Genomic DNA, 27255 nt, shown 5'->3' with positions numbered 1-27255 from the left:
CCTTAAAGCCCTTAAAACACCAATCAATCCAACATCAGGGATGTGTGGTTTTCCACAGACCATATACCATAGTCAATTCCTGATCAATTAAAAGTCAGACAATAAAGAAAGAATATATATCAGTTCCTTTGAGGAATTATGACTTCTAAGTTTGAAAGCAATAGAAACATCATAAAAGAATAGGTCATTTTCCTGACAATGTAAAAATTTAAAACTTCCATACAACAAAAAATAACCAAAACAGAATTGTAGACAACAGGTTAGAATATTTGTGATAACTAAAATCAGGGTTAGTATTAAAGTTATACAAAGAACTCCTTCACATGTGAACGTAAGATGTTACAACTCTACTAAATGAGCAAAGGATTTGATCCTTTCCCAAACAAAAAATAAAAAATGATAGAAAATACAGTTGTCTGTTGATATCCATGGGGATTGGTTCTAGGAGCCCCTCGGATATCAAAATCCATGTTTGCTCAAGTCCCTGATACAAAATGGCGTAGTATTTGTGTATATTTACGTAATATCCTCATACGTACTTTAAATCATCTTAGAGTAATTATAATACCTAATACAATGCAAATGCTATGTAAATAGTTGTTGTAGTGTGTTGTTTAGGGAATAATGACAAGGAAAAACATCTATAGTGTTCAGTACAGACACAATCATCCTTTTTCTCCGCTGAATATTTATGATCCACTGTTGGTTAAATCTGCAGATGTGGAACCCACGGATATTTTGGGTGATGGTATATGGAAAAAAAAAATGTTTTTGCAAATAAACAAATTCAAATTAAAGCAGCCTTGAGATACCATTATATATCTTCTAAATTAGCAAGTGATTTTCTTTTAAAATAATAACACCTAAATCCTGAGCAGTTTATGGTGAAACTGACACATTCCTCTACTGATGCCACCACTGTAAACTGGCACCATTTGGTATCATGATGTGGTTGCGCTTACATGCATATTCAGAGCCGAAACAGGTTTCAGATACTTTGCCCCATTTATCTGTTTGCTCAGGGGTACCATGACGAAGTACCACACACTAATGTTTAAACAATATGAATTTATTTTCTTACAAGTCTGGAGGCTAGAAGTCCAATATCAAGGTGTCAGCAAGGTTGATTTCTTCGGAGGTCTCTCTCCTTGGCATGTAGATGGCTTCCTTCTCACCGTGCCTGCACATGACTTCACCGTGCCTGCACATGACCGACCCTTGATTTATGTGTGTGCCCTAATCTTCTCTTCTTGTGAGGATACCACTTATATTGGATTAGAGCCCATCCTAATGACCTCGTTTTACCATAATTACCTCTTTAAAGGCCCTATCTCCAAATGCAGTCACATTCTGAGCCACTAGGGATTAGGAATTCAACATATGAATTTGGGGAGAACAAAGTTCAAACTGTAACACCCCAATAATACCTCTCTTGGTAACTTGACTTATGGACATAATGCAAATAAAGAAGATAATAAGTGCATAAAAACATTTATTGTAGTGTTTCAATAATATTAAACAATTAAAAACAGCTGGAATATTTATAGCAGAAGTTAAATAACTTGTACCATTCATTCAGTTCAATCAATAACAAGCAAAACTCTGGAAACTATACCAGCGCATGGAAATTAAACAACATCCTCCTGAACAACATACGGGTCCAAGAAGAAATTAAAGAGGAAATCAAAAAGTTCTTCGAAACTAATGAAAATAATGAAGCATCGTACCAAAACCTGTGGGATGCTGCAAAAGCAGATCTAAGAGGGAAGTGTGTTGTAGTAAATGCTTACATGTAAAGAATAGAAAGATTTAAAATAACCTAACACTGCACCTCAAAGAATTAGAATAACAAGAACAAGCCAATCCCAAATGTAGTAGACAGAAAGAAATAATTAAGATCAGAGCAGAAGTAAATGAAATAGAAATCCAAAAATACAATTCAATAGACTATTTTGTGACCATTAAAATTTCTAAGAATGAAAACTACATAATTTTTTTTTAATTCTTAGCACATAATAGTAATAGTGGGGTTCAAATATCATATGATTGATTGTGAAAAAATATCTGTACACATGGACAACTACTGGAGAGGAAAGGACTGTAAAACAGTTTCTTGTGGCGATCCAAATATGGATGACTTCTTTCTTTTTTTAAACTATTTTTACTTTTTTCTTTTCTCTTTTTCTTTCAAAAAGAAATATAAAGTCGGTTAGAATGAGTAATGGGTGGTAAGACATTACCAGGCTTCTATGGTAGAGAGTACTAGGTTTTTAGTAACTTTAGTTAGAATTTTAGTTAAAAACAGGAAAAATGAAGACGACTGTCCTAAACAGGAAGAATGAAGGCAACTTCAGGCTTAACAAATTAACGTAGCCATGTGGCGGGCATGTAAGAGTGGCTGAGAACTCTTCAGGATGCCCAGCAGACACCCGGCTGTGCTGAGGGCAAGGACTTAGTTTGGCCTTGGTGCCCTAACACAGGTGGCCTGGTGTGTGGAGGGGGGCATCTTGGTTCTCTGATCTTGGGCTATTTGCTTGTTCTCTGACCTTCAGACTCCTCTTCTTTAAAATGCAGTTGTTGGAATGAGTCATTACAAAGACCATCTCGTTCTTTATTCTTCTATTCTCTATTTTACCCCAAATATATACAGAATAATTGTCTATATAGAATTTTCCTTGCAAATGACTTTATAAAGTGTATTCTAGCCATTCTGTACTTTTTGCACAGAGCCAGAACCAGGTGGAAAGTCAGAGGAAGGAAATAAAATTAAGTCAGCCACTTTCATTTTTCCCAGCACTTTGTTATGAGAAGCACTAAAATTTCCCCCAGACCTGTCCTTGATCACTGCCCAAGCTCAATGCAGGTCAGCATTCCCTTCCTGAAGGGAACTTGTGAGTGAGTCAGGGTTGAAGGGGAAACATTGTGTTTCATTTCTGTGACTTTAGCCTTGGGCTTTCCCAGTCAAGCCCTTAAATAGCAAGCTTTTGAAAAGTAGACAGGCTTTCCTGCCCTTGCCCACCCCTTGCTCCCTCCCTGCCAGGATGTGGGAAGCTTCTGAAAAGCTGAGTACATCCAGCCAGAAACTGATTTGAAGGATGCCATTGCACTGGAGAGAAACATGCACTGAGAAGGGAACAAGGAGCAGTAGCTGCGGGTGTTGACAGAGCCCCTGTCCCTCCTCGACCTGGAAGAATCTGCCACTCTCTTTCTAGGAGTCTGTCAGACCTCCATAGAGAGGGTTAGTGAGTAAACCCAAAGAATAATAAAGGTGACCCAACCTTGAAAACTTATTCAGGGCAACAAAGAAAGTATTACTCTGCAGTGTTTGGATTCTGAGCATTTAATCCATGTATTTTATCAAACATTTGTCTGCAGCACCCTTGCACACACTCTCTTCTCTCCTATAGGGTTGGGTGGAGGGATTTCTTATTTTCAAGGATGAACCAAAGCAACAACAGGCACAGTAACTCAGATGCCCTGTGTGTGCTATGTAATCAGTGTTCAGTTGATTCCTTACAAAAATATGGACAATTAAATAAAATAGAAAAATATAAACTAAGTATCAAAGCCATGGAAAACTATACATAGACTAAAGATAAGACCAGGGGAAAAGACAGCACAGAGAATACACAAGCCAGAAGAGCCTATAGAAACATTTCTTAAGAAGATAAGGTTGTTACTGAGCTTTCTAGAGGCTCAGGCAAGAACAATTTAAAACCCCACTGTTGGTTATCCTATTTATATTAGTGGGGTTGAGGACCACATTCTTTTCTCAGTAGAGTAGAAAAAAGGTTTTCATGTTTGAAAAGAATTTATTTCATGTGGATCTGCATTCAAGAGAGATTTGGGCTTAAAGAAAACGGGCTGCAGTGAGTACAGATGAAATGGCAAATGTGGTTGTTCAGAGCACAGGCTTTGAAGTTAAGACTGACCAGATCCAGAATCTGGCTCTGTGACTTACTAACTACAAGTGCTAAGCAAAGTTCTTACACCTCAGTCCCCTTGTCTGTCAGTGTGAGGCAGAAGCGGCCGGTTTCCCAGGCTGCACTGGAGAGCTCCGTGAAGTAGCACGTGGCAGTGTTGGGCAGGTTTCTGGCACTAGTACGATAGCTGTACGAGTGATGCAAGCGGGGTTCTCGGGACGTGGCTGTGCCTTCATGTGTTAAAAAGACGCCATGTCTGTGACCTCAGAGAGGCGCAGTCCTGCCGGGGCTTTTCGGAGCAGGTGCCGTTGTGCCTGGGCGAGGTATGTACGGTGGGCCAGAGGCGCCGCACGGCGGCCGGGTAGCGAGCAGGACGCGTCTGGGGAGAGCAGAGCCGAGCAAGCACCGCTCATGGTTTGCCTGGCTTATTTCTCACAGGTGAATGATTCAAACTGTGACCAAGAACTGCTTTCCCTGCTGCTGGACGCCAGGCTGTTGGCGAAGTGCGTCTCCACCCCCTTCTATCCGCGTGTCGTCGGACACCTCCTGGCCAGCCTCCAGCAAGGACGCTGGGATGCGGAGGAGCTGGCCAGACACCTGCGGGAGGCCGGCCACGACGCCGAAGCCGGGTCACTCCTTCTGGCCGCGAGGGGAACCCACCGGGCCCTGAGGACGTTCAGCGCCGCGCTCAGCGCCGGGCAGCACTGGGTGTGAGCGCGGGGCCTTCCCGCCGCCAGGATCCAGCGCCGCCTCCTGCAGCACCGCGTGCGCAGTCGTTCTCGGTGGTTCCAGCAAGCTGCAAATAAAGCTGTGTATAAACGATGTGCAAGCTACCGTTTGTTAAACTTATTCTCCTTTCTCTTATTGACTGGTTAATTAATATACTTCCTTATTGACTGACTTTTTTTTTTTTTTAACTGCCTTTTCTGGATAGAATACAATTAATAAAGTGTCTAAAACTGTAGTTCAGATCATTGGTTGGGGTGGGGGCAGGCGTTAGAATGGGAGGGAGCGTGCGGAATGGCACGTGCTTGGGGCAGGCGTCATAGGACGGAGGAAGGGTGGGCCAGGCTTCAGGTCCCAGGTTAGCTAGATGACCTGGGGCAGACTTTCCACCTCTCCGAACCTTAGTCTGTGACGTATAGAGATAAGCGTTGTATCATTTACATCCCAGAGTTGTTGTATGTTACGTGAGGTTGTGTGTGAGGCACTGTCAGACACATGTTAAGAGCCCAAGCAATATTAACTCTCTTGCTTCCTCCCTAGTGTCACAATACATGAATTACGACCGTAAGGCCACGGCCAGGTGACCAACACCAGCACACGAGGGCTGCTAGCCGAGGGGGGGCCTCCCCAGTTGAGCAGCATCAGCGTATTAAGGCTGACACATTTACTTGTCCATAAAACCTGCATAGGCACGTGGGTGGCATGAGAGCCAGCACGTACTCTTGTCACAGGCTGGTCTGGCACAGTGGGACTCCCTAATTTGCATACAGCCAGTCATAGCAAGGTGAATAGCAACACCCTTAGGAAAACCAACCACAGAAGGACGTTCCCCAAGGACAAGGACCCGGATACACAACTTGCTGGCACTTGCTGCCACCACAGAAGTGTGCACTCTGGTCTCACACCAAATTCAAGCCACAGCAATAGCCCAGAGAGCAGCTGGGGCGAGAGAGAGCATCCTCCCCTCCGTGGTGACCAGCAGGCCATCAGACACTACACAAAGTGTGACACGCTGGTCTTTCACCCCTTCCCCAGGGGAATAATTTGGAGGGAAGGAGAGTGGTGGTGTATTAATAGGAAGATTTAGTCTAGGTGGATGAGATGATATTTAAGGTAATCTTTTGATATAAGGAATAGTTTTTAATAAGTTTAAGTCATTTGAAGAGGCTAACTCTGCTCTGTTTCTTTATTGCTCTGTCAAAGCCAGCAGGCTGAGTGTAATCCGACATGTATGTTAGGCCACCTGGTCTCCACATCCCCCGCCCCGACTCCCACCAACACTAAACACACACCTGGTGGGTCCACCCTCTATCTAAGAGTGGTGTTGCTTCACCTCAGCCCATCATCATCATCATGAGGCTTCACCTCATTTCTTATCCTCTAGATGTGGCTACAGAGTCCTCTTTGGAGAAGACAATAGCTCATTGCCCCGACTTCAGATCAGTTGTCTACCCTGGGATTGAATTCCTTGCCCAAACCTTCAGCAGCACCTGGAATTTGGGAACAGCTTGCACAAGCCTCTGAAATACTTCAGAGGAAACGGAACAGCATATTGCTCTCAAATTAGATAACATCTTTCCAGACAGACCCATGAGGACAAAAAAGCCTTGCTCGAACTCTGATGGCACCGGCTGTGGCCAGTGGCATTGATCAAGCTGCTCCCAGGAAGCACACTTCCTGCTAGGTTGGGTTTTCTTTAACCTTACAGCTAACCTCCATCATTTCAGTTGAATTAAAACATAAAGTGAGCAGAATTCTGAAATAGCACAGACTATTTTAATGGAATCCCTCAAGAAACCTTTTCCTTCAAATTACAGTATTATAGGTCTTAGAAGTCAGTATAACACCCTCACTGGATAGATTAGTAAACTGAGGCCCAGAGGGCTCAAGGACAACAGTGAATTGTGGGTCTGCACATCCCCAGCCACCCCTCTTCAGGGATTAGAAGGAAGAGATTCCCTCATGTAAACTACATTCATGGACTCATGTCCTTGCTTATCAGTCACCAAATCTGCAAGGTTTGAGCAGGGTTTATAGAAACAAAAGAGAAAAAACAAGGAATTCACTCAAGATTCATACCAATTGCATAAATACTCTTCAATACTGAGTTGGTCCTTATGTTGGTACTTAGAGTGTTAACCACAAACGTTAGAGGAAGTAAGATAATGTGTTGTCTTTCTTATTGTGAAAAGTGTCTGTCAGCCCAAGCCTTTCTCTGAAAACCAAGCAGGAGACGGGCTGCCCAGCCCTCCTCTCGCTCAGATCCATGGCTTTGCTTCCCAGGAAGTGGGCCCAGTGTGAGCCAGTGCAGGGAATGAGCCTAACTGTGAACGCTGTGAGACCTCATCTCTGAGCCTCAGTTTCCTCATCCATAAATCCGGCTCATGATGCCTCACTAAGTTACTAATTAATACTAAGTGATTTGTTCAAGGTCACAAAGCTAGTAAGTGATGGAACGATGATGCAGACTCAGATAGTCTGACTCAACGCCGCCCTTGGCCTCCAGGCTCTGCTCACTTTGGTCAGCATGGCACTTCTGGGTCCTTCTGCTGAGGACCCTGGACACATTTCCTGCAGGGCATTTGAATGACACTGTGCTGTACTTTCCATCCCTCCTTTCTGTTCATATCGTGACAGTAGGAGGACATGAAATGCCCTTTGACTCCCTCCAGCTGCCTGCTGATGTCCCAGCCTTCCCAAAGATGACACACTTCGTTGTCTCTGCTCAAGAGTTGTAAGACTGAAATGTCCAGACGCCCCCATTTCCCACAGAATACCTCGGAACCTTCATTCAAACCTTCCCGAATGTCCCAGATTTCCCAGAAGGTGTCTGTAGACTTGACCATCATTAGCATCCTCTACACATAATTGTTATGATTCTGGCTTCACTCACTTAGCTTACTAAGATAAGGATGGGTCAAAGACTCCTGAAGCGTCAGTACCTGCTATGAAGGTCACCTGGACCAATGGTTATGAACCCCGACTGCATGTTAGGATCACCTGAGGAGAATGTGACACACATGGAGGCCTGAGTCCCTCACCCCAACTACCCGCACCCTGAACAATTAAATCAGAATGTCTGAGACGGGGCGGGGGGAGTTAAGGGGCTTATTTATCCTGTAGCTAAAATTTAGATCTGGAGTTGAGGTTTTCTTCCCAAATCAGCTTCGTTCTCTGGGTGTGAAAAGCAGCAGCCCTGCAGTACGGCTAAATTCCCCCTCACCTTGAAAACTGGGTCTTATCTTTTTGGAAAGAAAACTCATTATGACAAATGCAGTAGCAGAGCATTCAAATGCAAGTTTGCCCTATTCTTTGGAGAGAGCCTGCCTTTTTCTCCAGTTAACTGTAAATGCAGCAGCTCCGTACTCACTCTCGTTTAGCTCCAACAGCTGGGGATTCAGTATCTCTTCTTAGTAACTCCAAACTCATTATAAGCTGAAGATGGCTTATACAGTGAGAAAACAGGAAAACAGACTCACGGGTGTTCCACGCCTTGAAAAGGAGGCTTCTTGTCTGAGCACCCATATCGTGGGTTTTCTCTCCATCAGAAGTGGGAGATCCAAGAAGGAAGGCTTGGTTTCTCTCATTGTTCTAAAGAATCCATAGTTCTTAGACTTGAAACTAACACGGCCAACTCGAGAGCTTTTGTATTGCAACCTGCCCACAGCTGTGAGCCAGGAATCACGCACATCAAACTATAGCTAGTAAAATGAGAAATAACTCCAACTTTGATGCTGGCGTCAGGCTTCTGGAGTATGAGTTTCTCCTCCCCAGTGGCTGTCAGTTTTGGAAGGCTGCCTCCGGGCACAAGACAGAGATTTCAGCAACCAGAGCCCCCCAGCAGTGGTCAGGTGGCGAGGGAAGCCGTAGGATGTGTGATTCAGATGACTTGGGAGGGTTCTGAAGCTGGAGGCTATCGTGATGCTTAAGTAGCTAATGGGAAGGGGACACATAGGAATTTTCACTGTGCTATAGCTAGGCTGGTGGAATTTGTGTTGTCTTGACTAGCAATATGCCTGTTGCCAACGCAGCTCAGTTTAAGAGAGAGCACAGGATTGGAGTCAAGAATCTGGGCTTGAGAGCCAGGGTGGCTGATTTATGACCCCGGACAACTTCACTTCTTGCCCGTCTCTAATCTGTTTCCCATCCACACCTCTTTGTTGTGAGGCTCAAATTCAGTAGGAGAGTTCTTCCTCCGGTGCCAGGGGGGCTGTCAGGATGAGGGGACAGCTGGAGGAGAGAAAAGCTGGGAGAAGATAGATCAAACAAGTTGACATTGACCATCTGTACATGGTGTGGCCAGGGGTGGACTCTGAAATCCTAAGGTGATGTCCCTAATCTCCCTCTTGCTCTCTGTTTATCGCTCTTGTGGCACTTGAATTGTCAGGGACTCCCCACTATGCCTGAGCTGGACTGAGGAACAAGAGATCAGGACACTCAGAGTTCTGTCCTTCTGGGAGGAGGGCAGCCACTCAGTCTGCAAACCAGGAGACTCAGACGGACATCTCAATGCCTGAGAACAGCTACAGCAGCTGAGCTGGATGGACCTCTCCGGCCACTTCAAGTTTCCCCATCCCGTGGCAGAGCTGCAGGCCAGGGTTAAATGGCCTAGGCTCAGGTGTAGAAGCCACCCTGTGGCTGGAAGAGAAGTGCCTGACAAACTTTCCTGTTTCTCCCTTAGGAAAGGGGTTAACTTTCTCTTCTGGACACCTGAATTTCTCTCCAATGTTGCTAGCTACGTCTCAGAGTACTCGGTACCATGCTGCCTCTCCATCTCCTTTTGTACAAGTTAGTCCTGCTATTACAGCTTCCTTCTTCCCAGGACATAGCAAAAGGCACCCTCCTGTCATTTGGTAAGTTTGCTCGTAGCCTGATTTTTACAACTCATTTGCTTTAGCCAGAAGACCTTTTGCTCTTTTCTAGTACTAGCAATAAAAATAATATAAGGTACAATATATTGGTATGTGTATACCTAACTGTGTGCGAGGTCTCATATACATTAACAGTTAAGCCATGAATCACTCCAGCAAAGAAAATAGATATTATCCCCATTTGTTTATGAGAAAACCAACTCAGAGGGGTTAATTCACTTGCCTAAAGTCTCTCGAAGAGGTGGAGTCAGGATTTCAACTCATGTCAATCTGATTCCAAAGCCCAACTTTTGCACGACTCCATACATCTTGAGAATTCTGCCTTTATGTGCCCTGTAATAGTCTTCATGACCATGTACTTCAATAAAGGGGATCGACCACAGCCAGAGGGTCAGCCCCCCACCATCTCCTTGTGTAGGACAGGTCATCCAAAATGTATCAGGGTCTGTTAAGGAAGAGAAGTTCTCTGAACCCTTTCATGTTAACTTCTTGTTAAAGTGGAAGTTTTATCACTTTAGAAGGGATGTTCCTGTTTAGAAAAAGACTTCCTAATTCCAGATGACCTCATACAGATGGTAGAAATTCCGGTTTTCCCCATACTTCCAAACTTCAGTCGGGGCTCAGTCGCTATGCCACTGTTCAGTCTTTCCAAACTGTCCCTGGGTAGTAAATGGAAGGAGACTGGACAATTGGCGATTCCCTTTGTGAGGATGCAGGAAATAAGACACTTGTGGGTTAGAGGGACCCTTCAGGGTCACCTGGTCCAGAAACCCACCTGCCCCAGTTGGGACTCCCTGGTCTGTTGTTCTGGCAGGTCCTCCAGCTTCTGCCTGAGGGTTTTCTCACTAAGCCACTTGTTCCCAAGCTGACAGCTTTAGCTATTTGAAAGTTCCTTCTTTTATGAGCTGTGAAGTATCTTCTCCCAGCTATGGGTCGCCCCCCAAGCCTACATGCTGCCTTTTACAGGCATGTCCACTTGCAGGGGATCTTGTGTGGGCATGATTGAGGCCTACATCTTGTCACCTGCCACCCTCAATGTATTGGGCCAAGTTCTTTCTCCCAAATGCTTCTCTGAGCTGCCTGCTCTACTGTGGTGGAAACTGAGGCCTCCATCTTCACCTGGATCCCTTTTCTACCTGGTCTCCTTACCTCCAGTCTCTCCACTCTTGGGCCCCTCCCTGCAACCACCAGAGCCATCTTTTGAAAGCAAATATCTAACCTTGTCATTCCCAACTTAAAGCCCTTTAGTGGCTCTCCGTGGTCCACAACATAAACTTTTTAGCATGGTAATCAAAGCCTTTACTTAATGTTTGGATTGGTGCCTATTTTTTTATGTAACATGCAACATTCTTTATAGGTAATTTTCACAATAACCTTATTGCTAGATTTTTAAAAATGCTTTATATAAAGCATTGTGAGGCTCACAGAGGTCAAACAATATCCCCAGGTCGCATAGCCAGCAGGTGGCAGAACTGAGATTTGAAGCTTGTGGTCTCTCACACTCCAACCCCTACTCTATTTCCATGTCCCGAGCAGAGAGAGAGAGAGAGAGAGAGAGAGAGAGAGAGAGAGAGAGAGAGAGTGTGTGTGTGTGTGTGTGTGTGTGTGTGTGTGTGTGTGTGTGTGTGTGTTTAATTATGGTATAAAATACATAACATAAAATTTACCATTCCTTACTTCTAATTTACCATTTATCATTTCTAAGTGTACAGTTCAGTAGTGTTAAGTATATTCACATGGTTGTTCAGTAGATCTCCAGAGCTTTTTCATCTTGCAAAACTGAAATTCAATACCTATTAAACGACTCTGCATTTCCCCCAGCCCCAGTCCTTGGCAATCACCGTTCTACTTTCCATCTCTACAAATTGGATCACTCCAGGTGCCTCCCATCAATAGAATCACACTGCACAAGTGTTTGTCTTTTTGCATCCAGCTTATTTAATTTAGTACAATGTCTTCATGGTTCATCCATATTGTGGTTTGTGTCAGAATTTCCTTCCTGTTATAAGCTGAATGTTATTCGGTATGTATGTCCTGGACGTGTTTTTTGAGCAGTGGTCAGAATCCTAACGTCTTATTGTTTATGATCTTCATCTATTCCAAAACGTGGAGGTGTTCTATGACAAGCACTGCAAGGGGAAACGTTCTCGGCTCTGGACAGCATGTACCCCAGGGAAGCCATGATTACGTCCAGGAAAGAGATCCAAGCGGGCGGCCTCGTGGGGCCTTAGAAGTGGGATTCCCCACCTTGAGTGGAAATCCCAGGAATGCAACCTGGATCAAGGGCTCAGAGCTTGCACGTGTCTCTCTTCACGCGTTACCAACTCTCTGTGTTTCTCTGACAGAGGTTTCACTCTCGCTCCTACCAATGGGCCTTCTCTACATGGCAGGGCATCCAGCCACTGTAGCCTGAGGGCTACATCTTCATGGCTCAGCCACTAAGGAAGAAAGGGGCCTTCCCTGCCACCTGCACTGCTGACTCCTGGGGCTGACTTTGGTCATGTCTGCGGTGCTGCAGGAGAGGAGCTGGGGCTGGGGCTTGGCAGCTGCCAGCATCTAAATCTCCTTTAGACAGCGACAGGGTACAAGGTCACTGAAAGCCCAGAGAAGGGGAACAGGAGGCATATGCAGCAAAGACACAATCTCCTCAAGTTCTCGTGTTTGCTGGGTAGCAGCCTGGTGTAGAAGGAAGGTCATATTCAGATGACAATCTCGGCTCTGCCATTTACTAGCTATGTAACCCCAGGAAAGGGCCTTTGTGTCTGCTGGCATTAGGAGGCCTCTCTCACCCTGTGACCTTTCTCTCTTTTAGACTGGCTGAAAGGGAGAGAAAAGCAACCCCGGCCCCTTGGCCTTGTCATTCCCTTCAGGAACACCTGCAGGGGTTGCCATAGCAACGGGATCCGCAGTCCCGCTCCTCTCCCCCCCACGCTTAGTAGCTCTTCGCTGTCTGTTCACCATGGTGCAGTGGGTTGTGGGGGCCAGAGGGTTTACCAGAAAAGGGTAATTGCTGGATAAGTTCAGGACCCCTGGTCCAGGGAAGGCCTTGAGCTGGTCCATCCCAAGGGAACAAGGTCATTGGATCAGTACTGCTGCTCAGGCCCCTCAGCTTACAGGATGGCCTTGCAGGGTGGCGGAGCCACAAGGTCCACACAGTCCCCTGATGTGCGCAGTGGCTGGAGCTCGGGACTGGAAGTAGGATTATTCATATTCTTCTTGTAAACACACTTTACAGTTTACAAGGCAACTGTTAGCCTAGAATTCTCGAAACAATGGTGTGAGTTAAATGCTGTTATCCTCATTTTACAGATGACGACACAGAGCTGAGAGAGGTAAAGTGACATCCCCAGGGTCACCTAGCTCGTAAGTGGCAAAGATGGGAATAGGAACCAGGCATTTCCCTTCAGATCTCTCCGTCTTTCCATTATGTTCCTTGGTCCTCCCCCTCTTCCCAATTCTCATGACGGGACATTTGCTTATCCAAGTGATACTTGCAGACCAGCCCCCCTCACTAGGGCAAAAAAATAGGCTCAGTGCAGCTTTCTATGTAAAACTATTGAAATATTTTGCTTTGGTTGGAACAAAAGGGCACCCATCTTTCATGATCGGCTCAACTTGGTGTCTGGTTAGTATCATCAGACCCATTGGAGGGGAATTCTGGGTGACAGTGGGTGGTCCAGTAAGCAAAGGCCATCTAAAGGGGTCGTTCAGTGAAGATGATTCCGAACAGACACCAGAAGCTGCAGACGGCCCTGAGCCAGGAGGTGCTGTGATAAGGACTGTATTTGTGAGGATTCTTCTGGTTTAGAAGGTTAAGAATGAGGCTTTGTAGTAGTCTGTTTTGTGTTGCTGTAACAGAATACCTGAGACTGGGTGATTTATAAAGAAAAATTTATTGCTTACAGTTTCTGAGGTTGGGAAGTCCAAAGTCCACCTGGTGGTGGCGACAGTGACCCTGGGGTCTCACAATGCAAGAAGGTGGAAGCAGAGAGAGCAGAGAGAGAGAGAGACAGACTGTCCTCTTCTTTTAAAGCCCTCAAAACCACACCCCGACCACCATTTTTAATCCATTCACTACTGCAGGGTCTTACAATCCAATCACCTCTTCAAGACTCCACCTTTCAATTACCATAACAGGATTTCCCACCCTCTTAACAGTCACAGTGGAGGCTAAATTTCTAAAACATAAAACTTGGGGGACACAATTCAAGCTTCACAGAGTTTAGGGGAGCACAATTCAATTCACTCCAGGCTTCCTCTTAAGGTGCACTGTAAATCTGCACTCTTTACCCAGAGGGTACAACCTTCTACAGTTGATAAATTAAGCAAGGTTATCTGGTGGAGCCTAGGGCACATGCAGATTTGAACTTGGAATTGCTCTCATGTCATCAGTCAGTCCTGGGGGAATGGCTGTGGGATATGTGGAGAGGAGCCTGATGTGACTTTGCCCTCAGACAGCTTCACTCAAGGAGGAAAGGGGCACCTTAGGAAGTGATGTCCTGAGTGAGGCACAAATTAGATCAACGTCTTATCTTGGAGGTCTGTTGACCCCCTGGGTTGCATGGATGAATGTCAGGGGGTCCAAGAAATCCATAAAATTGCCTGCAAAATTTTTCAGTGTATACAGTGTGTGTGCGCACTTGTGTGTTTGTGTGTGTGTGTGTGTGTGTGTGAGAGAGAGAGAGAGAGAGAGAGAGAGAGAGAAAGAGAGGAGAGGGAAGATGCCTATGGTTTTCTCTAGATTCTCAAAAATACAGAAAGATTAAAAAAACCCCAAGTAAGGACCTTTTTGGGGGTGATATAAGTGGCTGGATTCAAGACACGGAGGCACCAGAAATTACATGCAGTGGAGTATGTGCCTAGCACAGAGCCTGTGCATATAAAAACAGCCAGCATGTTTGTGGACTTGAACTTGGCTGCACAGGCCAGGTCAGCTTTTGCTATGGTTTGAATGTTTGTGACTCCTCCTCCCCCAAATTCATATGTTGAAAGCTAACCCCCAGGTGATGGTGTCAGGAGGTGGGACCTTTGTGAGGTGATTAGGTCATGAGGGTGGAGCCCTCACGAATGGAGTCGGTGCCCTTATAAAAGAGGCCTGAGGGAGTTAGTTCACTTCTTCTGTACGTAAGAACTCAGCGAGAAGGCACCATCTATGAGGAACGAGACCTCACAGACACTGAATCTGCTGGTGCTTTGATCTTGGACTTCCCAGCCTCGGAACTGTGAGCAATACATTCTGCTGTTATAAATGACCTAGTCTCAGGTACTTTGTTATAACAGTCTGAATGATAAAGACAGCTTTCCACACAGACAATCAGAAGAAAACAGAAATGAACTTTTTGAAGCCAACCCCACACCCCCGGGCCCACTGACCCATCTCCTGGCCTATGGGAGAGGCCCTATCTCCCCACCTGCCTGTAAGGGCCCCACAGAGCTCCTGTTCCTGCTCACAGGGCAGACAATGACATCTTTCTCAGCATCTCTGCCCTCCCATGGAGAACAGCCTTCTCCTTACTAGGCTGGCTTAGTTCAAGGAAACAAAAAACTCAGAAGGCAACATTTTTCAGGGCAGGAAATGGTTGCTTTTTATACCTGCCAAGCGTCTGGTGAGATGCAGAATAAAACCCACCGCTGCGAAAGAGCACATGAAATAAAAGGAGCTTTTATTACCCTGGGTTCTGCCTTGTTCAAAATACTTACCTTTCCATTGTGAAACATAAACCTTCTGTGTGTCTTGGCACCGAGGAACACCCGGTGATGAGTTGTCGATTTCTTCTCAGAGACCATCTGGGCGACTGAGCCGGGCCCTGTAGGAATGCTTACGTGGTAGAAAGGGAGCAGGGAGGTGGGCTGGAACTTTTCAACAGCCAGTTTCATGCGTGTATGGCAATTACTTCCGCAGAATGAGGAAGGAAGATTTACTATGTCTAGAAATGCAGAGCCCTGCGAATAGTGTGCCATAAAATGCAGTGTCCAGAACACAGCCCGGCTCGGAAGTCGGTGGCTCTGCTTTCTGGAACTGTGGCAGGACACCATCTGCTCCCAAATTCAGAAAAGGGGAGTCTTGTTCCCTCTAAGCCATGGGGAAGTCATGCCAGCTCCCTGGGGGTGGGAATAGGGTGGAAATAGAGCAGAGCTGGGGGAGGGAGTTGTCCTCACCTGCAAGGGTAATGGTCTTGGAAACTTCCAGCAAGTTGGACTCGAGGGGAACCAGAATCTCTCTGACTTTACTTCAGTCCTTTGCTCTCTCCTCTTCCCCAACACGTTAACTGTCAGGTTAACCCTTCTGATAAATGGGTCTTCACTTTTTGGGGAGAAAAAAATAAAATAAAATAGAAGCTCTTGTCAGAGATGTAGGGGAAGGATTCAAAGATTTATAGAATTTCTACTATGTGCCAGTCAAGCTTTTAGGGGTTTGACACACATATTTGTCTCCAGAACTTAATTCTGGGAGGTAAAGATTTCGATCCTTATTCATAGATGGAAAGTGGAGTAGCAGAGATACTGAACACGTGCCCAAGGACATGCGGCTGGTTAAGTGGCAGATCCCAAAAGCTGGTGCGTTTTTGCTATGTGGTGTTCTAATATTTTATACATTTCATTACTCTTCAGCAGCAAATTTGTAAACTATTAGGGCACTGGAAAAGCCCTTAGGAATCGCCCACTTCCACCCTTCTCTTAGTGTAGGGAGTCCTGAGGTTGAGGGGCAGCGTCTGCTCCAGTTTGTTCCTGCTTCTTCACTGGGGAGGTTTGCTCATTGGAAAATTCACCTACAGCCTGTGTCTGACCCTGCTCTTGAAACCCTCACCCTCCCAGTGTCTGTGGGCACCGTGCTAGAGCCTGAAGGACTGACAGCAATAAGTGCAGGGCCGTTTGGTGACTGGGATCTGGTGACTTTTAGGATGGGAGGATGTATAGCTCCTGTACCAGTGCAGGGCTGGGCCCAGCTCTTATTCACTGTGGAGACGTAAGGCTTGATGCATGGAGTAGTTGCTCAACAAATCTTTGCTGAATTGAATTGTGCAAAAAAGTAGGAGGTACACAATAAATGTGAAAGAAATGAATTTCCAGCTGGAGCTCTCTGCAGAACACTGAGGCAGCAGAGCCAGAAGTCACAGCTAAGAAGCAGCCCTCAAACCACCAGCATCTATGCAGCCCCTGAGAGGAACCAAGAGGAAAACAACCGTGCCCGCAGCAGCGTCTTTCTCCCCGCAAGGTCCCTGATGAACCGCCCTGGTGACCTTGCTGCACGTCCAGCAGTGAGTTGGGGATATAATGTAATGAAACTCATTTCCATCTGTCAACTTCTTTAATGAGGTGGGGAATTTCATGGACTGTCTCTGGACTTACAGAGTACCCAACACATCATTTTTCAAACTTGGAATAAACCAAAATAAAAATATGCCAACTTCCAAGCAGATACACCAGCCTGGCCTTGATGCTTTCAAATAATCATTACGACTGAATGAGGAATGTGAGTAATAATCTGTGCTGCGATGCCAGAGCTGACGTGACATGCTTCACAGCACTTTACTTCTATCCTGGCTTCAGAGTGCCAGCGTCGAATACCGCAATCTGTCCAAAATGCTGCAAGCGTCAAGAGCCCTCTATTTCCAAGCTCCTAAAATCTTAATGGTAACACACATTAGTACAGCACTTTTTAGTTTATAAAATGCTTTTATGAACATTATCTCATTTGATTTATTACTTACAACATTCCTGTAACTCACAACCTCCCTATAAAAAATTATCTTTATTTTTCTTAGAAGAAGGCCGAGATTTAGAGAGAGCAGTGAATTTCCCAAAGTCACGCAGGTGGTAAGTGATCGAGTAGACCCTTGAATTTGGGTCTTCTCACCCCTCTTTATAGGAATAGCATGATTCTAAAATCTTGCACTGGAGGAACAGGTCCAGTGTGTTTCTCCGCATGGTGTTCATCTCAGAGCGATGCTGGTGGATGTCATGCTAATGTGGGTTGAATACTTCTAGTGATGGGGAGCTCCCTCTCAGAGAATCTCCTTGTGTAGCTGAACAGCTCTGAGTGTTGAAAAGGTTGAGGCAGAATCTGCCACCCTATGATACCCATTCATGGAACCTGGATCTGCCTGAAGGAGCCACAGAGTCTGCTTTTCCATGAACAGCTTTCAAAGGGGACAGTGCCCCATTCTGAATGTCCACCTCAATTCACATCATGGAGCTCATTCTGCCCCAAATTGCTAAGAAAAGTATCTTATGTGGCTGTAGGACATCTCTAGGGTGAGGTGGGCAGCATCTGCGTGATTGGTTGTACTTGTGCACAGCCTGGCTAATCATCATTGATAGGTTTTTGCCAAGAATTTGACATCAACCTGGGCTGGGGTTTCCAAACTTTCGTCTGGCCCCACTTTTGGAAATCATTCTGCATCTTTCTCAGTGGAAGTGGCTTACCTTGGCAGTTTCCTTCAGTATCTTGGTATAGAGCCAGTGTGAGCCTAAAAACTATTCTTAATTCATCTGTGTCTCTTGTATTTGCTCCCATCTTGTCACGGATCTCAAGCTTGGCTATCTGTTCTCCTTTCTTTGTTTCTGTAAAGACTATTCTTTTTGGAGGAGAAGTTGGAAGTGAAGTGAGATGTGTGTCATTCCTTGTGACACCCTCAACTGTATACCAACAGTACCTGACAAGCTTGCTGCTTAGAAAGAAATGCTCCTCTTGCTACAAATAGAACTAACAGGCCTCTCTGTTATTGTCTAAAGCAGGTAGCATATGGTTGTGGTAAGAGAAAAACTCTAGACAAATTACACTTTGTAGTTTATTTGAACAAAGAACAATTCATGAACTAGGCAGCACTCAGAACCAGGAGAGGTTCAGAAAGCTCCACCCAGCAGCATGGGCAGGCAGTATTTATAGACAGAGAGGAAGTGATGTACAGAAACAGCTTGATTGGTTATAGCTTGGCATTTGCCTTATATGGATGTGATCTGATCACTTGGAATCCTATGATTGTCTGAATTTCAGCTACTTGTTACAAGAATATACACTTATGTTAGGTTGCAGTTTGCTATGTAGAAACTCAAATTGTGGAGGCAGCTTTAGTCCAAATTTAATTTAATTTAATAGTTGCCGCCTTTTATTCAGCCTCTCAATTTTGAGTGATTGACCAACCTTGGGTATTGACACCATTCTCTGTCATTATCATTATGGACTTGCTTGGTCTTAGTATGGAATTCACAATTCTCAGCCTCAAGTCAGCTGAATGTTTATGACACTCATGTCGGAGTTTGTAATAGTGTGAGATACATGAGGTCCTACTGTTAAGGGCATAGGCTTTCTAGTAACTATTTCAATCTGTGTTTTCCAGTGAGAGTAGGTCTGATTGCCATCAATCAGTAATACCTTTGACCAAAGCAATCCAATTGATTCAGTTGGCTTTGCCTAATACCATTGCATTGGTAATATCTTATTTAACTGTTTTATAATTTGTCCAGTGAAATGAGTACATAAACCAATTTAGTGATTTTAGAACAGTCATCTCACCAATTCTTTTTTCACAATTTGTATCATTTTATCTCTTCCTTGATGAGCCATGGAGTGCAGAGCTTTTAATAATGGAAGCTTTAAGGATTCAGGAAGTACCAGGTGGCTGTGCAGGCTTTCCATGAGTCTATGCTTAACACTGAATTTACATCCTCTTAAGTGCCAATTTTGTTTTCCAATTCAAGTACATAGCACTGTTTATTAAATAAGTTATCGTAAGTAATTTGGACTGAATAAATCTTATGGAGTTCATTCAAGTTTCATAGCCTAACAATTTCAGTACTGGATGAGTTAGCATGAAAATCTGCCAAAGCATTTCTTTGTTATTTGATTAATTCTTGTTCTGCCTGATACTGGGTTAGCTGTTTTATGAACAAATCAGTTTCTTCATTAGAGTTCTGGGGATTCTTACCCAGTCAAATAGTATGATCAGATTTTTAGAAATTTCATAAGATTTCTAAAACACATATTAATACAACATTCATACAAGTATAACTCAAAGAATGTTTAACATTACTTATTATTTAACAATGTTTTCCATATAATTTAGTGTATCAAATAAGCCCAATTAGTTTAATATATCCCTTTCTATAAGGAGGGATAACTTTTCCAGACATTCCAAGTGCCCATTTGGAAAATCCCAAAGTTAATTCAAGGTCAAGAAAAAGACTTCATTGAGAATTTGATTTGGGGAAGTTTGTGAAAAATATCAAAGGTTTAAAACACTCAATCAAAGTAGGATTGCAAGTCACTGTGAAAGAGTAGTTGTCTTAGTCTGTTTTGTGCTGCTATAACAAAATGCCTGGGACTAGGTAGTTTATAAAGAACAGAGATTTATTTCTCATTGTTCTGGAGGCTTAGATGTCCAAGGCTGCATCTGGTGAGGGTCTTCTTGCTGCATCATCCACGGAGGAAGTGCAAAGAGAGGGTGAGAGAGACAGAGAAAGGGGCCAAAGTCATCCTTTTATCAGGAATCCACTCCCACAATAACTGCATTAACCTATTTATGAGGGCAGAGCCCTCATTACCTAATCCCTTCTTAAAGGTCTCTGATTTCAACACCATTGCATTGGAGATTAAGTTTCCAACACATGAATTTTGGGGGACACTTTCAAATCATAGAAGTAGTCATTCATTTAACCAGGCTAATAGTCAAAAAACTTCAAAGGCAAATAACAGAAAATTACATAGTTATATAAAAACCTTAACTCTTCTAATAGAGAGGACTCAGTTTTTTTTTAAGTGATCAAAAACTTAATAAAGACAACATGGAGCACAGAAAAATTGGTAAAACACAGAATCTTTGTTTCCTTGGACAATTATCTGAAAGGTAAAATACACACACACACACACACACACACACACACACACACACACACACACACACACACACACACACACACACACACACACTAAAATGTTTTATAATTTCCAGGTAAAAGCAGAGCAATAACCCAAGAAAACTTTGAAGGCTTTGTTGTTGTTTTAACTCAGGGAACCAAATTCTAGTTTTTCATCAGTATTTGATGAAAAACCTTTGATATTAATGCTCAATTTTTAGAAAAACTTAAATAATTCCCTTATGATCTTAGCCAGCTTGATCATACATAAAAATATTCACAAAATCCATTTTTCACAAGTCTCTTACAATTTTCTTATTCATGCAATGTTTGTCCTGTACTTTTCCATTCATTCTACTTTAGGATGAAAGTTATTTTCTTTTTCCCTTAATGAAATTGAACATCCTCATACCTTATAGCTTTTCCTTACCAAAAGCACGTGTTTTCTTCCTTGTATACTTGCATATAGAATTTTTTCCTTATTGTTTCTAGGAATTTTAGTTACATATATTAATTGGAATTTTTAACCCTTAATGACCTTAATTTCCGGTGAACACCAGGAAGCAAGCAATTCTGAACTGTCACATTGGCAATCTGTAGATTGGCAAATCTACAAATCATAATTTCTAGAAGTATGCACTTTCTCATAGTACAATTTGTCAGTATGGCACAGAACATATTTACTAATGGTCCCAAATATCTTCAGTCTGTCTGTAATAAGAAACTGTAGAAGAGGCAAAATTTATCTCTAGTCTCTTTTTTTGGTTAGGCTGAGAATTAAATTGTTGTTAGTATACATTTCTCTCAGCCTCAACTTTCCATTCTTGATGATAAGAATGTTAAAATCTTCTGATATAGGGAAGATATTTTTCACACAGAAATTTTTATATTATTTACATCTATTTAATTCACTTATTTTTAACAGTTATGCTTGGATTGTCATGAAGATGACAGCTAGTCATCATCTTAATTTTTTTTTTCTTTTTGCTGATAAATTTTGTAATGAAGATAACAGGCTTATTTTGCCAGTAAACTTAGGTGGGGATAAGTCATGCAACTATATTATATTTAATCCTGACATTTCTGAAAATATGCCTGTTTTAATCAAACCAACAATATTTCTATTTATCAAAGATTATCCAAGTTATGTGAGTTTGAAAAGCATTTGGGTAAGTTCTTATTTTTTCTGAGGGAATACTTAATTTATGTAAGTGCTTATTGTCTTTAAGCTAATCAAATAGAGCTCTTTTACAATTTAATTTTGGCAATATAATAAGAGATAGAAATATATCACACATTTATATCCATACATACAGACATACCTAAACATACAGACAGAAACAGATCTTATACTTTTCTTTATAGAATTTAAGCCATATGCCAGATACAATAATGCAAAGCTCACTAATTAAAGAATATTTGTATCCAAATTGTCTTTTTTTCTGGCTGATGTAACAAGATTACCTGCCCAAATGCCCCAAACTTTTTACTAATATTTATGAAAGAGAGAGAATAAAGAAGAAGAAAAAAAAAATTTTAGAATTTTTTATTTGCCAGGTTCCAAATAGTTTTCTTTTTCCTTTCTTTTGCTCTCTCTTCTGATGAGTCATTTCTCCTAAATTTGCATTCCCAAAGGGATGGGTCTTAGGTAAGACCAGGTAGGAAATTTACATCTCAAAGACACAGACTTTAGGTCTAAATAGCATCATTTGCCTATCCACAGAAGGATATAGGTAAAGGCCCAGTTAAGCAAGATGGACAGGAAAATCACCTTAAACAAAGGCAAGTCTTCTTATGTAGATTTAAGCCAATGCCTTCTTCATTGTATAAGTTCCCAAAGATTAGGTGCAAAGAGGGAGACGCACTTACAAATGGAGATTTTCTTTATAGATATGTTTCTTTTACAAAAAGTCCTCAAAATAAGTAGCTAAAAATAGTCCTTATGCCAGAAAAAAATGTTTTGGAGACTAATTTGGCTAGATCTACAGTTTTCCAAACCAGCTTGTGTCTTTTAACTAGATTACTGAGTGAGTGTAGCCCACTGAAGACTAGGAGAAGCATTTTGTTTGCCTGGAATTAGCATGGATATTTCTAATCTTGCCTTACAGTCAGAGACTGGTTTATCCTTTTGGTTTGCTTTTTTCAAGACTAAATGACAGACCAATCAGTTTTTTGTTTGTTTCTTGCCAAGAAAGATTTTGGGGGCATAGGAAAGATCATGACTGTAGGAAAGAGTTCAACAGGATCAGCAAAGCATGTAGTCTATAGGGGTTTGAGAAGAGGGATTTTAGTAGACTGACAGAGTCTCTTGATAGAAACAGGATTAAATAGAGAAAACAGAAAGGACTAATTCTTAGAATTTTTTTTTTTTTTTTTCTGAAGATGGTCCAAGTATCAATTAGACATGGGGACAGTTTGGACTTGATTTGAAACCCCCACCAAGAAATAGTTTTCTCTCTGAGAGATTGGTTGGTTATTATCTTGAGAGTAAAGCCACTGAGTACTTCCTCTGGTGGGAAAACAGTCCAGGCCAAAGGAGGTGGGTAAATCAAATGGCTGATGTAAAAATGGACAATTTCTTTTCCAGTGGCCTGGCTGTTTACAATAAAGGCAGACATCTCAGGGCACAGGGCACTTTAGTTTGGGACCCCTGAGTTTGAGCTTAAAATATGTAGGAGGAGGTCCTCTTAGTCCCTGTAGCTGTAAGCACCTGCACCTGTTTGCCTTTTGTGGCCACTGTAACTCTAAGTACTTTTGGTAAGGTTCACCCACTTCTCTAGAAAGCACAGGATTTGGATCCATAGTTTTTATACATGAAATTGGCTGGAGTTCCAGGTGGAGGAGTTCTAGACTTCTTGGACCCAAATGAATCCATGAATTCCGGTCTTCTAGTAAACTTACCTACCTACTTAACCCAGTCCAGTTTTTGTCTGACCCATTGAGACATCTGAGGCCTCCCTACAGGACCCAGTCCTGTTTCTGTCACAATTTATGAATCCAGTCTACATAAAAAATGCTCAAATAAACTAAAAGAGCTCAAAAAGCAAGTTTGTGGAGCTCAAGTCCAAGAGAGAATTCACCCATGACCTCCAGTTACTGCAAGAGAACAATGGGAACAAGCTCCAGTGGGTACCCTTGCTTACCAGTCAGTGCTCCTGGAGGTCACTGGAGGGCTGCTTCCTATCCCACTTCTGACACCAAACTGTTAGAAGAAAAGCTTTAGACAAATTAAATTTAACAGAGTTTGTTTGAGCAAAAACTGATTCATGAGCTGAGCAGCACTCAGAACCAGGAAAGGTTCAAAGAGATCACCCAGCAACATGGGCAGGTGTTATTTATAGACAGAAAAAGGAAGTGATGTAAGGAACAGCTGGATTGGTTACAGCTTGGCATTTGCCTTATATGGGCATGATCTGATCAGTTGGCAGCCTGTGATTGGCTGAAACTTATCTGTTGTGATTGTCTGAGACTCAGCTGCTTGTTATAAGAATACATCATTAGTTAGGTTGCAGTTTGTTTAAATATTAAGTTAGGTCACAGTTTGCTATATAGAAACTCAAAGTATAGGCACAGTTTTAGGCCAATTTCAATTTATTTTAACATAAAAAACACAGGCACACCCCAATTTTCTTCAAAAGAGAGCTGCCTAAAGGATTATAAATCCTGTGGAATTCAAGGAGGTGATGGTAGGCCAGGCCTCAGGAGTGTTCATCCTGTGTGGCCTTCACTCTGGTTCTTCACAAGACAGAATCTGATTCACTCAGTTTCTGGAGTCAGTGGTCTTCTTTGGTCCCATTAAGAGACCATTTCTCTTAGAAGAGCTTTGGGCATCAAGACACTGACCCATCTCCACTGTAGGTATCATCTGGTCGGCATCATCTTCTGTGAGGGGAACCCCAGCTCAGCGCCTTGTAACATGATAAGTAGCGTCCTCAGTCTGTGTGAAGTTAACTCCTGTGGAAGAATCTCCTTGTGCTGTGTAACCCTAGGAAAGTTCCAGACTTTGAGACTCTCTTCTAGGTGTAAGACAAAGCTTTCATCTTCAGATACAACAGTCTGGATGTTATCCGAAAGTCCACCTAGGAGGAAACCCAGATTCCTAGAGGTCTCCTGACTTGCCTGAGGCCAGACAGCTTGTAAGGAAGAGGAACCAGACTTTGAACCCAGACTTCTCTGGCTCTCTTTCCATTGTTCTTTCCCCTGTACCGGGCACATGCCCTCTGAACTCCCGTTTCCCCCTCAGCCACACCCCTGGGAGAAGGAAGATAGATTCCATCTTCATTTTATAGACAATTGATGAGCTGGGTGAAATGAACTTGATTTACTTTGCTCTGAGAAAGCACCAGAATCCCCTCCAGCAATGTCTGATGAATATAGACTTGGAACCTCTGGGGTTAAAGTTTGTGACTTAACCTTATGGCTGGCTCTAAAGGAACAGAGGGTCCCTGGGCAGGACAGGTCAGAAAGGCTTCCTGGAGCAGGTGAGGTTTGGGGCAAACTGACTATAACTTGCTGATCTGGATCCACGTGGGCAAACAACCACCTCAGCCACACACCAAAATGCTCAGTGCCGGGTACATCATTTGTGCTCTGGGAACTGGACTGAAGACAGCAGAGATTTGGAGTCTACAATGGTTTCTTCTTTCCTAAAGTGGGAGGATCGAACAATGGGTTCTCCCTTAGTCATTTTAACTGGTTGCTGTGAATATAGATTAAAAAGTCAATCTTGAATCTCTAGTCTGCAAGGTCCTTTTTTTGATTTTTTTTTTTTTTTTTTTTTTTTTTATATTTCTCACTACTTATGCTGAGGCCAGGATTTTAGACTTCTTTCTATCTATTTGAAGAAGCTGGAGTTAGGCATGAGCAGGGGCCTCAGCCACAGTCCTTTCTTGGAACCACAGGGGCTTGGCTTGGCTTTAATGTCACAGGCTTATTAGAGAGGGTTTCTTTCTAATTGTGATGCCAGACTTGGGGCCCACACAAGTCAGGCACTTTTTCTCTGGGCCAATCTTTTCTGGTGTTCAAGGCTCAGGTTGCGTCCCCTTGTCCAGTAGTCCCCATCAATTACTGCAGCCTACCCTCACCCTGAGTACTTCCCCATTCCTGGACTTCACACAGATACTACCCTGAGCCTGGAATGCCCTCCCCTTATCTCTTGTTTCTCTGTCTTGTTTTCCAAAACGCATAATGCCTTTTCTCCTTCTGGAAGCTTTTCCAGACACCTCCAGGTTGGGTTCAGGGCCTTGCTAGGGCCTTCCCCCTAACCTAAGTTTTTACTGCCGAGGATCATAGTAATCACTGATAACCGTCTGTCTCCCCCACTAGATGGGGCCTCTTTGGTGGTAGGGTCTGGGTCTGACTGCCTTTTGGGTCCCTGGCACATGGCACGGTGCAGGGAACAACAGCCGTGCAACAAGGGTTTACTAACAAGTCAAAGTAGTTCCTGGTTGCACCCATGATTGGGGTGTTCAGGTGAATATGTAATCGCTTTCTGACTGCCTTGTATGTTAGTCTCCTCTCCCTAGTGTGGTTCCCAGGGGTGCAGGGACCATGTCTGGGGGGCTGTGCCTCCCTCCTGTCCTCAGTTCTCCAGCTGAATGTTTGGAGTCTGAAGACACACACACCTTCTCCTCTGCTTTTTTTTCATTCTTTTTCAAAATTGGTAGTTTGCCTATTTTCAGGCCCAAGATAAGATCTGCCAGGTTTCTCCTGATCTGAGCCTGCTGTCTTTATTCAAACTCAACAGGAAACCTGGGAAATGAACTGTTTTCTACTAATTCACTCCTGAAGCGATGGGATAATGATGCTTCTCAACTATCCTGGTGACTGCCACATGTTTTGCTCGCTACATAGATGGAAGAAGAGAAAAGGGGTCCTAGAGCTGTCTTTACTAAGCAGAAAGGAGCAACTGCCTTCATAGTTTATTCCAGGGAATCAAGTAGCCACAGGCCAGGGTTGGAAGGGGCCTGTGACATCTTCTAGCCAGTCATCCTTGAGCAGATTTCCTGGGTAACAGCCCTGTCTGCCTCCTGGGGAAGCTTGTGCAGGGAGCTGGCTGCAAAGCCTTCATTCCCAGAAATGTCTTCCTTTTCTTCACACAAGCCTGCCTCCCGGGGACTTCTCTCCACTTGGCCCAGGTCTGCCGTCCTTCTGTGGGCTACACAGAACAGGTGGTGTCCTAATGCACGCGCTTGCTCACAGTTCCTGAATGCACACAATGACAAGGGATGTTACCGAGAGCCTCTGGCAGGGTTCTTCCAGAGGGACCACAGACCATCCTGGCCCTAGAAGAGACATGCATGAGCAACCAGCTCTGTTACCGGCCAGCAGTAAGTGGGCTCCTTATTTAGCAGTACTCTGAGTCACGTCCCCTCTGTGAGGGCCCACAGCACTTGGTACACAGCCCTGCTGCACATGTGTGTGTGGGTGGCCCTCACCCTCTCGTACCTGAATTGTAGAAGCCACTTGTTCACTTATTCACTTTTCCATGTGCTCATCGACAAATATTCATTGACTGTCTGTGATGAACTAGATACTGTTCTAAGTGCTATACCAACTTACATTCCCACCAACAGTGTAGGAGGGTTGCCTTTTCTCTGCAGCTTCACCAGCATTTGTTATTTGGTACAGCCATTGTGGAAAACAGTGTGGAGAACTAAAAATAGACCTACCTTATGACCCAGCTATCCCACTACTGGATATATACCCAAAGGAAATGAAATCCATACATCAAAAAGTCACCTGCACTCCCTTGTTCATCCATTGCACGGATGGGGAAACTGAAGCACTGGTGTTTAAATAACTTGCCTGAGGCCACATAGTCAGTGAGCGCAACTGAGATTCCAGGCCAGATAGCCCCTGAGTTTGAGATCAATAAC

The 27255-nt window shown here is 43.6% G+C and overlaps 1 protein-coding gene across 2 annotated transcripts in view; it reads left to right on the top strand.

The window, feature by feature from the left end:
- NBAS (NBAS subunit of NRZ tethering complex) overlaps positions 1-4752 on the top strand; it is a 361846-nt gene extending 357094 nt beyond the window's left edge. For both annotated transcript variants that reach the window (XM_063078155.1, XM_063078154.1), the window contains one exon: positions 4362-4752. In XM_063078155.1, coding sequence (XP_062934225.1) covers positions 4362-4637 — 276 coding nt within the window. In that variant the 3' untranslated portion in view covers positions 4638-4752. The remainder of the gene's footprint in view (positions 1-4361) is intronic.
- Positions 4753-27255: the final 22503 nt, after the last annotated feature.

The sequence above is a fragment of the Cynocephalus volans genome, chromosome 14 (assembly GCF_027409185.1).
Source record: "Cynocephalus volans isolate mCynVol1 chromosome 14, mCynVol1.pri, whole genome shotgun sequence".
Classification (NCBI taxonomy): Eukaryota; Metazoa; Chordata; class Mammalia; order Dermoptera; family Cynocephalidae; genus Cynocephalus; species Cynocephalus volans.
Note: the sequence above shows the minus strand (reverse complement) of the source record. Positions and strands in the feature narration are given on the sequence as shown.